This window comes from Aplidium turbinatum, chromosome 13, assembly GCF_918807975.1.
Source record: "Aplidium turbinatum chromosome 13, kaAplTurb1.1, whole genome shotgun sequence".
Taxonomy (NCBI): domain Eukaryota; kingdom Metazoa; phylum Chordata; class Ascidiacea; order Aplousobranchia; family Polyclinidae; genus Aplidium; species Aplidium turbinatum.
Genome location: NC_137484.1, coordinates 22,757,794 through 22,771,757, shown reverse-complemented (window position 1 = coordinate 22,771,757; position 13,964 = coordinate 22,757,794). Strand labels below are relative to the sequence as shown.

Below are 13,964 nucleotides of genomic sequence, written 5' to 3'. Positions count from 1 at the left end.
TGCTGCAAAAAAACCTGAAGTTCATCCACCAATTCGTAGAAGCGTTCAAAGAATTTTCTAAGCGAAAGCCACTTGGATGAAAATTAAAAGAGCAAACTCCGATGCGCTGCATTCATTTCTCCACAAAGTTTTTTGAAAACTCTTGACTTCAGTGGGCGTGTTTTAATGAAGTTAACAACTTTGATGACAACTGAAACTGCTAATCAAAAGATTAACCTCATCTTTATAAGATAAACTGAATTCAGCTACGAAACGAAACTCTTCTGCGACGCCCTTGGAAAATTGAAACGACGCACCAGGGCGTCGCGACGCACAGTTTGAGAACTACTGGACTACAGTATGGCGTTCATTGTTTTGAATTGAACTTGTAAGTCATTGATACCACTTTGTTGTGATCGGATTGTGTCGTTACGCTGCTCATTATTGACCAACATTGTGATGCATCCACAACAGGCGTCTACAAAGGATGAGGAGAAAGAAGAATTTAAAGTCCGAAGTTTTGTTTCAATGCTTCACGGTTCAATAAACATCGGCATCCCGTACTGGTCGAGTCGAGGGATTGGACTGCCCAGTCAGTTGAAAGCGTCAGCGGCCTTTGACAAATTTGCAATTGAAAAATGGCCACTAATCCAAGCCTATGCCGTGGAAGGTGTCGGAGGGTAAGTTGGCGATACGACGATTCAGATTGCGCGCATAGAATTAATATGTAGCCTGAAATGTCGGCTATGTAAAATAAAAAAAATGTTCGTGATATAAAATAGAAGAAAAAAATGTAAACGTTTGAAGGCGTGGCTTGCTGAATTGCAAGCAAATAGTATATACTTAAGGTGTCCAAACCTTTATTTACCTATTTTGTTAAATAATATTACTTCATGTCTTCCCCTGAATGATGGCCAATTTTTATCGACTTTTTGTTTTGGAATCATTGCGTTTGAATTTTACGGAAGCCTTTCATTCGAAAACAAAGTGTTTTTTTTGCTCGTCCACCTGTCCCAGTGGCCCGACCATACGACAACCCTTTCCGGCCTGCAGATTTTTTTCCCACGAACTAATTTTACAAACTCTATGCGAAGTAACAGAAAGTTTGTGGGAAAAAAAAAATTCGTGTCCGGCCACCCAGTCACCGGCTGCGCACCAGAATACCTTAACTGATTGTGAATTCTTCAGCGGCACGTTCTTTACGATGCGTTTTGAAGTGAGCGACGTCCTGGATCGCTTGATGCCGATCTATGAGGAATGCGATCCGGCGGATTTTGAACAAATCCTCATCAAGTCACTTCCGCTCTTTGAGCGCCATTGGAGGGAAGCATTGAGCACAGTGACCAAGCCACCACCAGCGAGTGACCACAGCAAGTCTCCTGTCGCTGTGTTAGATGTGTCGGAAGTCCAGGTGGCAGAGGTCAGTCTACTTTAATGATAGATTGAGTTTCGCTTTGGCTGCATCATCGCTGTTTACTTAACAAATGTAGATACAATCGACATGTTTTAGCCTACCCGCCACCCGTCATTGCACATGACGAGGGAACTGTGTTCCGAAAGCTAGTGCAAACCGCTACCACCACAGCGAACCCGCAGCATCAGGTTAAAACAGGTCGTCTGTATCTACAGTTGTGAAGTCTAATAAGTTAACTTGGTTGATCGTGATAAGAATCGTATCTTCACTTTTTAACGCGTTCCAATAAGCCGTAAACCCGTCTAATCTGACTAGTCAATCATTTTTAGTATGATGCAATTTTTCGCCATTGTAAACACCAGAACTTAGCCCAGGCAAGCAACAGGGCCTACCGGCGCGGTAGTTTTGGTGGCCATTTATCGACTTGAAAGTTCATAGAGGCCTGTTGATATGAAAAGTTTGTTCGGGAAAGTTTATTGAAGCAGACTGCGAGGAACCGCTACGTGAATGGCTGGCTTTCAATCTTCAGCAGTTACAGTGACGATTCGTATTTGCGTGAACACGTTCCTACGTTGCGTCACTGACCGTGCTGTGAGGTTTCTATCAACTTAAATTCTATTTTAATGAGGCAACAGACCAAGCCACCAATAGTGACAAATTCCTCATGTTGGCTCGGGTTCCAAATAGCGACTGTCAGAACAGCGACTGTCAATAGAGCGACTACACGACAGCGATTCATTTAAAACAGCGACTGTCAATAGAGCGACTACACGACAGCGATTCATTTAAAACAGCGACTGTCAATAGAGCGACTACACGACAGCGATTCATTTAAAACAGCGACTGTCAATAGAGCGACTACACGACAGCGATTCATCAAAAACAGCGACTGCCACAACAGCGACCTCACTTCTTTTATTAAATCCAAGGCTTACGCGCACACGCACTCTTTCACCCCCTCCACACATACCTTCCATCCCCCACACCTCTCTACACACGTATGCACGCACAAATAGGCAAACACTGCGTAGTGAAAGATTGAAACCAAAAGGGACTTTAAAACAACATTTTATTTGGACTATCCATAGAAGTCACATGATTTAAAAAGAAATAGGCTAGTCAAGCCAAACAACAGAAAGTCGTCAAGCCTTGCAATAAAATTCAGGGTCTAGAAAAAGATTGAAACCAAAAGGGACTTCAAAACAACCAAAAGTCTTGCAATAAAAATCAAGCCACGTTTATTTCTAAATTGTGAGCAAGGGCTCGAAGGAACTGCCGCAGATCATACTGGCCTCGATTTTGCTGTACAACAGTGATTCGTGTGTTCATTGTCACGTATCTTTTCATTCGCTGAGTCAGGTCTCTGCCTTGTAGTAGCTGGGTTCGGTTTGGTTCGGTTTAAAGTGTTAAGTCGCTATCATAACAGTCGCTGTTTTAATGCAGTCGCCATTATGACAGTCGCTGTTTTGACAGTCGCTCACTTCATTACGTCGCTATTATGAAGTCGCCATTATGACAGTCGCTGTTTTGACAGTCGCTATCCGGCCTGGATGCCCCTCATGTTAATCTAGTTTACAAGCGTGGTTTAGTGATTAGCTTTCCTGTCTTGAATTACAATGTTAGTACAGCAGTTGTAACTGGCTTGTGTTTATATGTGGCAAGGTTGATTCAGTATTTCAGTCCGATCGAGCATGTTTTTGATTTGATAGTATAGTTATTGAGCGGCTATGGCAACTAGAGCGTCCCCACATACAGTGACACCCCAGGGATTTGAGAATAGTCAAATCCACGATTTGTCACTGCTATGGTGATGACTTCACCTCGAACACAAATATTCACACGTATCAATGCTGTTGCGTGGATATTTCGTCAGATGAGAGATGTTATAGCTCTGATTAATTTAGTGTGATTTTAAGTTTCCAGTGTTTGCATGGCCACCTGGAGATGCGGCCTGATGTGTCACATTTTGCAGATTTTAATTACAGTTACTGCTAGTGTTTGACATTTTCTGAGACCTTTTTTCCTTTTTGCTGTCTCCTAAGCTTTTTGTTGCCTTGGGGAAGCAATAGCAAATGAGAAAAAGTACGTTGAAAAACGCTGAATCAGACTGTTATTGAAAAATTAACAGTCTGACTAAAATCTTCGAAATCAAATTTTCTTTGTTTTTCAACCTGTGAAGATGTTAAAACCTATTGTGTCATCTGGGGAAAACAGTAAAGAAAGCAAATCTGCAAAATGTGACAAATCAGGCCGTATCTTTAAGTAACCATGGTGTTTGGTAGACAAAATGGTTCAGAACATTATTGTGTTGAGAAGTGAGTTTGATTGTGTTGAGGTTTGGGTCAGTGTCACAGCTTGAAAAGAAGTAACAACACTGTGATGTCATAACAGATCGATAGCACGCTCAGTCTAGTTCTAGTAAAGGAATCAATGAGCAGCAGAAAACAATTCTTTGTTCGTTTCTTTGAGTATCTGCTTTGGATTTGCAGCCGTTGGTCAGCTACTACAACCACGGCCGATTGTCAGCGAAATATCGTCATGGGAACGGGAGCGGGACTGCGATTGACGTCACACCGTCGTCGGGGAAGCCCTACGTTTGTTTTGGAAGTCGTACGCGTGACGTGGGGGAAACGTCATCCGATGTCAAACTGAGCAACTCTGGTCTTGCTGGAGGAGCAGCTCTTCATCTGGTACGTGGTGATGTACGGTCGGTTGTCTGAGATAAAACTCTTAGATGGATATTAACGAAACATTCGTAGCTAACCCTTTCAGATAACGACTCAGGATGCATTGTTATTACTGATGTAACATTATTGCGACGTTGACAGATCATGCACTTGGTGGCACCAAAGAGGCCGATATCTTGCATCCGGACCTACTTTCTTGCACCCACAAAGGAACACCGGAAAAGGTAACACCCTTTCAACGTCTCTTTGCTGCCTTTTCACAGTGAGACAAAGTTGCAGTTGCATCGTGATCTGGCGACGTTGAAACGACGGAAGACTGACTTTTGTTTGCTAGATCGAGGGATATAATTACAAACATTTTTTTCTTATGTCGTGGTACACAACTTATCAGATGCCTCAATAGCTAACCAGACACTGCCACCTTTGTCGTTGCGCTTAGGTCAATGGTGTGTCCGGTGACAGGAAATACTTCCGAATGACTTCCGACCCGGTCGTCTGCTTAAATTCACACGAAGTGTTGTGTTGCAGAGATTCAAATCTTTTGACTGATTGTTACGCGGCTTGCGTGGAAGCTTGTGACGCAGGCATCCAGGAATACTGCAGGAGCCTTGACCCCCTGAAGGCCAGGCAGGCCGCCGACGGTATTCTAGCAAAAGTCCGCGCATTCAGTCCCACAAGCACGTGCAAGTCAAAGCTGGAAGCATTTAGAAACTCAGGAAAGTAAGTTGACTGGAACGGCCCAAAAAGCAGCGGTTGTCGATGGTGGCCTCCAAGTTGATCACCCACTGCAGAGTGCAGGCTTTGTTGCTTTAATCTTATTGCTTGTAAAGGCAAATGAGCGGACTCTTTAAAAGTTCTCTTACACATAGGTGTTTGTTTGTAGATTTCATATATGTTTTAGCAATGTCATATTAGTGGGTATTTGCGTTAGGTTACAATAGAAGAGTTGATTGTTGGTACAGAGTTTGAAGATAGCGATAGAAGGTGGCTTAAATACAGTAACTTTTTATAATCATTTATTACACCGAACAATTGGTTTATATCGATGCCAGCTTTGTCGTTGGCTTGTTTACATCGACATCGCATTTTATTTTTCGAAAGAATTTTGTTTGCAGAAACAGTTGTTTTCGATCCCTATTTTGACCCCTCTTTTTAGTTTACTTTTTCCCGCAAAACGAAACCATGACCACATTGAGCAAGTTTTGTTTTTAGGCCCTTGATTCTTTCGAAAGGAACCCCTTCGTTTCACATAAAAACTATGACGACGTCAATTGAAAAGATTAAAAGTACAGATGGCAACATGGTTCTTGGGTCAGTGTCGTTTGCAGATACTTTCATCGAATCCACCCTTCAAACTGTTAAAACAGGTATTTCTTTGCTGACGTAGTTTTACTTTTTCACATAAAGCTCATGCATAATGGGGGTTGTCTAACTTTTCGCCATGTTTGAGACCGACAATGCGAGTAAAGTACCGTGGACTGTGGAGGCTGTGTTTCCCAGTTATCGTTTGATGTGCCATAATTAGAAAATAATTCGGTGATGTAGTTTGACTTTTTTATTCAAAATTCACAGATAACATAAGCGCCCTAACTTGTCGCCCATGCTTGTGACGCATTGTTTCAATGTTTATTTTCAGTAATACTTCAAAGTTATTGTTTTGTGTGTACGTGTTTGTCAGTTATGATTTGAGGAAAGACAACTGCTACTGTAAATCCAACAAAAGCTGGAAAACTTGATGCAAGGACCTTTTTTGTATGTGGTTTCATAACTTGTTGCTTATCCAAGTAAAAAGAAAAAAAAATGACTTGTCCTTAGCTTGAGAAGTGATCAGGGTTATGCAATGCATGTACCGAAGCTTTTGTAAGCAAGCTGTCAGTAGTTTAGACTTTAGAGTCGCCATAACGTTCATTTGGATAACTTATCAGGACAAGATGCCTACACTAATGGAGAAACCGTCAGCCATTCCACCGACCATATTGTCCTCACCAATGGCATTCCTCGTTTCATGCAGTGGAAGGTATGTTTGTACTCACAAATATAATGAAAACTAATTGTGTCAGCATACCTCTTTAGACAATCAAGTCGAATGCGAAATGTTTTCTTGCTTTTGTTTCATGCCACCTTGTGACAATGACGATCCTGTTATGTCACCATCGTATTGTTCTTGGAGGGCTTTAAGAGATACATAGTCTCTAAATAACTGCAGACAGGACGTCACTGTTTCGACACCTTAGTAGTGTTACTAGGCTTACTAGTTTTTAAATACCTTTACAGGGTGTTTTACCCTTAATCGGGATTGATAGATTCGTTCCATTTGAATAGCAACCTTTTGATAATTCCAAACAAAGGTGAAACCGCCTGGAGGTTTTGAGAAACTAGTAACTGCTATTGATGTAATTCGTTCTGCTTGGCTGTTTGCTTAGCATTGAGCACTGTAGTATAGTATTTCTTTTAAAAGTTTATTTTTTTACTTTAAAATATACATCAATCATCTTTTTCAACATCTAGCCCAGCCATGTTGACATCGCCGTGCCATCCCCGTCCATGACGTCACTAAACAACGTCACAATCTGTTCTAGCTCGTCGTTGTTGCGTCATACAAGCACATGTGAGTAGCCTTGGTGGAGTGTAGCGTGAAGGCAAATCGTGTGCTCAAAGGTTCTGAACACATTGCCACTCTAATTTAGGCTTCTTAAAGTATGTTTCAATACCCCTGAGGCCACTGGAGATAGTTATTGTGAAGTAAATAAACATCTGGACACAAGCTAGTAAGCCAATAAGACACTGGGCGAGTTGGCTCAAAATCGCCACTCTTGGAAGCAAATAAAGCCACGTTGATGCGCAATCTGCCGCAGGCGGAGATAACGACTGATGATGAAATAAACATCAGAATATCTAAATTAAATTAGCTGTGTATTAGTATTGGTATTGAAGAGGTCTGGTATGTATATTTGTACAATATAGTATATTGTACACATCAGAAAGATGATACATTTCTTTCAGTTACTTATTTTAAGGTAGAACACGTAGAGCAGTACAGTAGGTTGTAAAATGCTGAATTCATCCTCTTATAACCAAATTGATTTTTGTGTCAAGCTTAAAATATCTCCTTTACATTTCGAAGCAGCTCGTAGTAGCAGTTAAACGTGCATTTTCTAATTTATACATTTTCTCAGGTGACGTTGAGTTTTTTAAAAATGGAACAATGGTGTTTTCACCACACGAATTCCCACCATTCACCATTTCACCTTCCATGCTGGATGGTGTCGGTTGCTATGACACCGGCCTCCCTAACGCCGCCACCTTGCTTCACTTTGATGTCAATTTGTCTTCGGCTTTGCCAACATTTCTTCAAGGAAAGGAAAAGTTCGCTCTTGCTTTCTTTCCTTTGACATCTTCTGCCAAGCTCTTCACTTCCCAAGTAAGTTTCTCCGCTTCGTCTTTACTCGAGCTTTGGTCCATGTTTGGTACAATTTTTGATTTGCAAACGTATGTTCTGTACATGTGCTGTGGTACCGTGATCGTTCATTGTATTTAAAATGATTATTGAGATAAAGCTTTTTATAACCATCTAAAACCTGTCTTGTCTCGCTTGTTAATTTTACTACCCTCTGATACAGGGCACTTCATATTTAACTTCATCGTCATGACACCTTTATAACTATTATAACTTTTTTCGTTTTGTTTTCTCTTCAGGTGCTTCCTCGACTTGAAGAGCTTTCAAGATCAAACTCCCTCAAATTGATCCAACTTGGTCGTGTGCCTGATGAGCTGGAAGCTTCTTACACAACAGTGCAGACCAACTACATGTGGCATGCCGGTATCAGTCACCGAAAGGACAGCCGCTCCACAAAGCTGACCGTGTCCACGCCTTCCCTACAGCCACAGCTGACAGGTGAGCCATGATCTGACGTTGATGTGTTACTTTTGATGGAAATTTGTACTGAATACTGAAAAGTGTGGGTGTTCATCAGGACAATTATCGTTTCTAGCACGTTTGTATGTTAATTATGTAATTATCGTTTGTATGTTGTTCGCTCTGAGGATGCGCATTGTCATGGTGCGCGAAACGTCAGTGAAGCAATAAACCATCTTGTTTGTTGTTAATTTTACATTCAATTTCATCAGATGAACGTTGCAACTAGTGCTAGAAACGAAATTTTGTAAGCAGAAGGTTGTAGTATTGCGGAAATACGAATCCTCAGCCCAAGTTTCATTCAATAGCAATGAGTGGGGTCCTACTTTTTACATTTAGTGCTAGAGGAAGCTATTTGAAAATTTTTCATGCTCTGCCATGTGTGTATTAATACATGATTTCTATAATTGCGCCATAAAATCTGTTATGCTTGATTGCTCAAGCAGAACTTTTACCTGTTCAGTTCGGTTTATTTTATTCTGTTGGCGAATAAACAAAAATATACAAAACGCAATAAACACGAATAGTTCAAATAACACCACACTGTGATTTAACCTTTAATCAAGTTGGTTTAAACTTCTCAACGGTTGTTTCTAGCACTAGTTGCAACGTTCATCTGATGAAAGTGAAAGTGAAACCAACAATAAACAGGATGGTTTATTGCTTCACTGACGTTTCGCGCACTATAACAATGCGCATCTTCAGAGCGAATAACATACAAAATAAAATATTACAAAGTAATATACTGCAGTGCGATTAAAGGCAAGAAAAAGTAAAACACACATTATTTTAAAGGTTGGCCAATGGCCAATGATGTGTGTGCGGTTGCTTCCCACGTTACTCACGTTTTCCACGTATAACGTGGAAAGTAACCGCTCGCACATCATTGGCCAAACTTTTCAGTATTCTGAACGGTTGTGAGTTTGCAGTCGTCAGTTGTTAACAAAGCATCATTTACAAACTTTGAAGCCTGTTGAAAGTGTCAAGTTGCATCTCAAAACGTTTGCAACCGATTCCAACACCACAGCACGTTTCAGAAATGGCAGCAGAACTTGAATTAAAACCGTTTCTTTGTGGTTAAAATGTCGAAAAGTGCTTTTCTGAATAGTCCCTGACAGCAGACCACCACCGTGGGAAGGTTTGTTATGAAATGCGCTGCTCAACGGTGCACCAAGACTTTAGCCAGCGCTTACCTTTGTGTCGTCACAAACCATCAGTAATTATCGCGCGTCATAAACCACTTGTTTGACTTTTAGACTTCATGAAGAAATTGGGTGTCGGGTTTGTTTTGAGAGGAAAACCCATTCCAGAGGAGGATCTTCCTTCGGTCTTGGAATACGAGCATGATGTGGGTAATGGGGATGCCCCTCAGGCTAGCAAGGCACATGATTCCAAGGTGGGTGTCGTGGAAGATTGAATGACAATGGTGAATCGCATATTTCATTAGCAGTGTGCTAATTCGCATAAAGGGTTAAATTGGTCTTGTCTGGTTCCAGTGATGGTCTGGGTACCAACAACCACTGACTATCAAGATCAAGTGGCGCTCAACGCGTATGTTGTTTTAGTAGTTCTCACCTCCCGTGGGTCGCATTGACTATGATAATTGCTTTTGTATCAAACTTTGATGACATCACCCACACAGGTCTGCGTCAGCGTCATTATTGGACTTCCCGGTTGTCATGGTGATCGGTTGTGCGCCTCTCTGGTGGATCTACACCGCGAGAGGGTCCGATGGGTAGTGGTCCGAGTCCAGTCCAAGTTGGGAGATGCAACCCTGGTTGATGAGGATCATCTGCAGGTGGGAGGGGGGAGATATTGCTTGATTCTGCGTGTTTGACGGTTTACTTGTTTAGTTCATTGAGAGCTTTTTGCCGAGTAGGTGAATGCGGGTTCAATACCCTGTCGGATCACACCAAAAATCTTTGTGATGTAAATTTTTGAGTAGCCAATCGCTTGACGCGTTATTGTGCATCAAGCGTCACGATACGCGACAATGCATCAACGATGCTCGCTTCACGAAAGATGTCGGAACGATGCTCTGTGATGCTGCAGAAGCAGGCTTCCTTTCAGCAGTATGGCTGGTCGTGGGTGGAGAACAGTGTACTGTGAAAGTGTCTGACCTGGGTATATTAGCGTCAGGATTGCTATTCTATCCTAGTGAAACTCTCCTCAGTGTTACATTCATATTCATCCGCAGAGGCAACTGAGCGATTTTGTTGCAAAACGTCGCGCCTCCCGACCTGGAGCAGCCGCGACAAAACGTCTCCGCGTTGTCGTTGAAGCGACGGGGTAAGTGGATGTGGTGGATGGATGGAGCAGTTGGAGCAGCTGTTTCAAAGTGGTTGTTTTAGTTAAAAAACGTGAAAATAATTTAAAATTTATTTGATTGACCTAGAAAGGTTTATTGTTCTGGAAATGTTTAAAAAGCCCAACATCCTTGGCACGCTCTCTATTCGCTTAAGTAGTATTGATTTTACTACCATACTGGTGAGTTTTTTACGTTTTGCTCGTTTGTTTCAGTTTCTTTGACGTGGCGGACGTTGTGTCTTGCGTCATCAACCACAGGGACCCGGACACCAGAGGGCGTATGTTCATCGGGGCGGTGACGGTCTGCATCAACCCATTGGCCTGCTACATCGAACACAACACATTCCTACCGAAGGTTATGGAGCAGTGCACTGCTGGGATCGTCAGCTGTGTGGCTTTCACTGGAGCTGTGGAAGATTTGAAGGTATGGGTTGGACCTTTGTTATGATTGTCAGTTGTTCTGGCATTCAGTTCTTAACGCTGTAAATCGTTACTGTTGTCTTCATACCGATTAATGCTGCCATCGCCATAAACCACAATTGTGACGAAACGCATTGTGACACAACTCAACATGGTGGCTCTGGCGATTTTGGCTCTGGAAACACAAGCTTGCGGAAATCTATCCCACCCCAAGGAGACTTATTTCTACAACCAATTTCGCTCCAGTTTATTTTATTGTTAAAGCTTTGGTAGAGAATTCGCTTTGTTATACCACAGACATACAAAACAAAGTAACTTCAACGGGTTTAGCATATTTTGTTACACAAATAGTTAAGATTTACAAAAATTTGTGTAATAAAATATGCTAAACCCTTTGAAGTTACTTTGTTTTGTATGTCTGTTATCTTATTGTGTTACATCACAAACTCCTGCATTGTGCTTCAAGCTACTGTGGTTTATTCAGGACAAGAACTTGGCCGCAATGCAACTGGTGGTGCGTGACGTTAATCCGAATGCCGCCTTTCTATTGGCTGCAAAAGGCCACACGTCACGCACCGGTGATTTCGATCTGGTGTTGAACGAAGAGAGTTTTGAATCCACCGAGAACAAAAGTTTGAGGCATCTGGCATTGCCTGGCTTGTAAGTAGCTATCTTGTTCGAGAAAATTCGTAGACACTTTTAGAAAGTGTTAAAAGTCAACTTGAGTCGATACTGATTAGTTTATCAAAACATTTTTTTTTCTTCAAAGGCAATACCTCTTAATCCTTAAAGCTTAATCCTTGCAGTTTGACAGCGATATTTAAAGTTTTATTTGGAACAGAGTTGAGTTTTTTATATCTTCTGACAAATCTTCTCACCATTAAACTATTCAGGTGGAATAATAGTTTCCATGTCGGGACTTCCCCACTGAAGATCCATGACGTCACGCTTGAATTCTCTCAGCCCTTGTTGAAAGGGACGCTGAGTGCGAAGCTGCGTGCTCTTCACCACACGATGGTGGGCTACCCATACATAGGGAACGTGTATATGGTGAAGGGTGTAGTGGCCTTTACTGGTAAGTGCATGTCATATTGATCAATAATATCTCAGTTAAAACCCGGCTCGATGGTTAATGTGTGTCCGCATTGATGTAAAGTAGGAAAATCAAAAACGATGAAAATATGAAGCACCGCAATGTAAAGTATTTCATTATTCCTCCTGTACCACCAAGCCTTAATGAACCCCACACATTATTTTGCAGAATCTCCTCATCAGTTGTCCGACCTGTGCTTTGTGTCACGTACCGAGCAGCTAACCCTTGAAACCCGCGCGCAACCCCAAGTAAAGGCCCCAGCCCCACCGCCCAATAAGTCCTCCACTGCTTCGAAGTAAGATAACATCATAATAATATCACGCTGCAAAACAAGTGAAAAGTATACTTACTTAGATTTTGAAGAGCACTGACCTGGTCAGTTTTGCATTGCCCTCGGAAGGTTTTTGATACTCTTCACTTTGTGTAAAAAGCATGTAACTCCAGCTGGGTATTTTCATACATTGGAGTCGCATGAGCGTTCATTCAGACACCCTTCTGCAGCACAATCGTGCTAATCTGAGAGACTTACTTATCCGGTTGGCAAAGGTTGTAAGTTTTTCTTGCTGGGGAAAGCAGTACACATCAAAAATACCAACTGTTAAAACACGTCGAAGAGCTGTGACTAAAAATCCTGTTTTTAATTTGTTTGGTTGATTCTTGTTATCTTGGTGAACCCAATGTGGTATTCACGCCGTGCCAATATCGTGATTGGCCTACTTAATAAGCGCGCGACACATCTGGCTCTACAAGCAACCCTTCCTTTCAACTGCTTTGCCAGTTGAAAAGGAAGGTGCGTCGTCGTCTTACATTTGAAACTATGCTAGAAGTTTGTGTTGTAGTGCTACTGGCTACCATGTTACCAATTGATATTACTCATTGGTTTATCCTTACTACTTATTGTTTTGTGTTTTAGTGAATAAAAACCTCATCTAGGTAATTCAATGTTTATCACTCCCATCCATAGACCATACCACCTCCGCTTCTACGGGATCGGTATCCTCAATGAGAGCTTGCGGGAGTGGTTGAGGAAGAGCGGAAGGCAACGACCAAGCAAGAAATGCCGCAGAACCAAGTCATCTTTATCAGAAGCGGAACGGAAGAGATTGCAGGTGAAACTTATTCGGGCACTCTCGTTTGTGATGGCGGGTTCGATTCCTGAATGGGGCGCAGTTGCGACAAAACAGCTTCCTTTCGTCTTGATACTCTGACATTGCGGAATAATTTGAAATGCCGTAGTCGACGAGTCGGGTTATCTGTTGCGTTCAAAGTTTTCTACGCTGGAAGTAGGAAATGACGATGTTGTTATTTGTCTTATCAGTACCGGTAACCTATTGCTGTTGTTCATTCAACTGCTTCTAACCGTCAACGTTTGCACGATAACTTTGGCGCGTCAAAATATAAAATTATTTCACCAGTATGACCGTTCACTGAATATGTGCCGTCTAACAGTGTTTGTGATTAAGTTTGATTCTAATATTTTTACTTCAAGCAAGCAAAACGTCTGAACGGCTCCAGTCGATGATGAGCATTTGGTGTCGCTCGGCTGATTACCGCCGTTTTATGAGCCTTTGGGGCCGAGGATCTATCTTATATCACCCCTGGTTTGGTTGTTGTGCAGTTCCTAGGCAGCTGAGAAACATTTGTTGGTGGCAGTCTTAATGGCCAGCGTGGAGGCTACACCGTAATAATTGGTGTTGCAAGCACTTATTTGGCGAATCGCATTGCTCGATGTTCTGGTGAGCACTCGGCTTTGTGCTGACTGCCAGGTAGATCGCTCCTTTCACACAATGATAGAGTAAGCCTGTCGTGACCTTTATCGCCACCTTTTTGTTACGTCACAGACCATCCACAAGAACGAGCCGCTGCCGGAGGGGATATTTTACAACGGTGCGCAGTATTGCAGTCTGATAGACAACTCCAGGTCCAATGAGCATCCACATTTGGGGCGGTGAGTGCTTGTGTTACATACATGGTGACAATAGGCTCTTGAAAAACTTGGGATGGTATGCACCATCCCTCATCATTGACCGATTTAACAAATCGGCAGATAAAGCTTTTTGATTCTGTTTTTTCAAACACTCATTGTAATCTGTTGATTAAAACCGCTAACAAACTAACTGATTTTCGATTGACCAATCAGATAGTTAA

At 42.1% G+C, this 13,964-nt stretch overlaps 1 protein-coding gene across 3 annotated transcripts in view; it reads left to right on the top strand.

Moving 5' to 3' along the window:
- The window catches only part of LOC145782611 (dynein axonemal assembly factor 9-like), a 37,616-nt gene that overhangs the window by 22,502 nt on the left and 1,150 nt on the right, over nucleotides 1–13,964 (top strand). For all 3 annotated transcript variants that reach the window (XM_082594419.1, XM_082594420.1, XM_082594418.1), the window contains exons 6-24: nucleotides 454–659; nucleotides 1,168–1,399; nucleotides 3,883–4,083; nucleotides 4,222–4,304; nucleotides 4,609–4,800; nucleotides 5,293–5,447; nucleotides 6,006–6,097; nucleotides 6,589–6,688; nucleotides 7,257–7,501; nucleotides 7,777–7,975; nucleotides 9,253–9,392; nucleotides 9,639–9,794; nucleotides 10,194–10,285; nucleotides 10,517–10,727; nucleotides 11,208–11,383; nucleotides 11,617–11,798; nucleotides 11,985–12,111; nucleotides 12,781–12,925; nucleotides 13,658–13,764. In XM_082594419.1, the coding sequence (XP_082450545.1) occupies nucleotides 454–659; nucleotides 1,168–1,399; nucleotides 3,883–4,083; nucleotides 4,222–4,304; nucleotides 4,609–4,800; nucleotides 5,293–5,447; nucleotides 6,006–6,097; nucleotides 6,589–6,688; nucleotides 7,257–7,501; nucleotides 7,777–7,975; nucleotides 9,253–9,392; nucleotides 9,639–9,794; nucleotides 10,194–10,285; nucleotides 10,517–10,727; nucleotides 11,208–11,383; nucleotides 11,617–11,798; nucleotides 11,985–12,111; nucleotides 12,781–12,925; nucleotides 13,658–13,764 (3,041 nt within the window). The remainder of the gene's footprint in view (nucleotides 1–453; nucleotides 660–1,167; nucleotides 1,400–3,882; nucleotides 4,084–4,221; nucleotides 4,305–4,608; nucleotides 4,801–5,292; nucleotides 5,448–6,005; nucleotides 6,098–6,588; nucleotides 6,689–7,256; nucleotides 7,502–7,776; nucleotides 7,976–9,252; nucleotides 9,393–9,638; nucleotides 9,795–10,193; nucleotides 10,286–10,516; nucleotides 10,728–11,207; nucleotides 11,384–11,616; nucleotides 11,799–11,984; nucleotides 12,112–12,780; nucleotides 12,926–13,657; nucleotides 13,765–13,964) is intronic.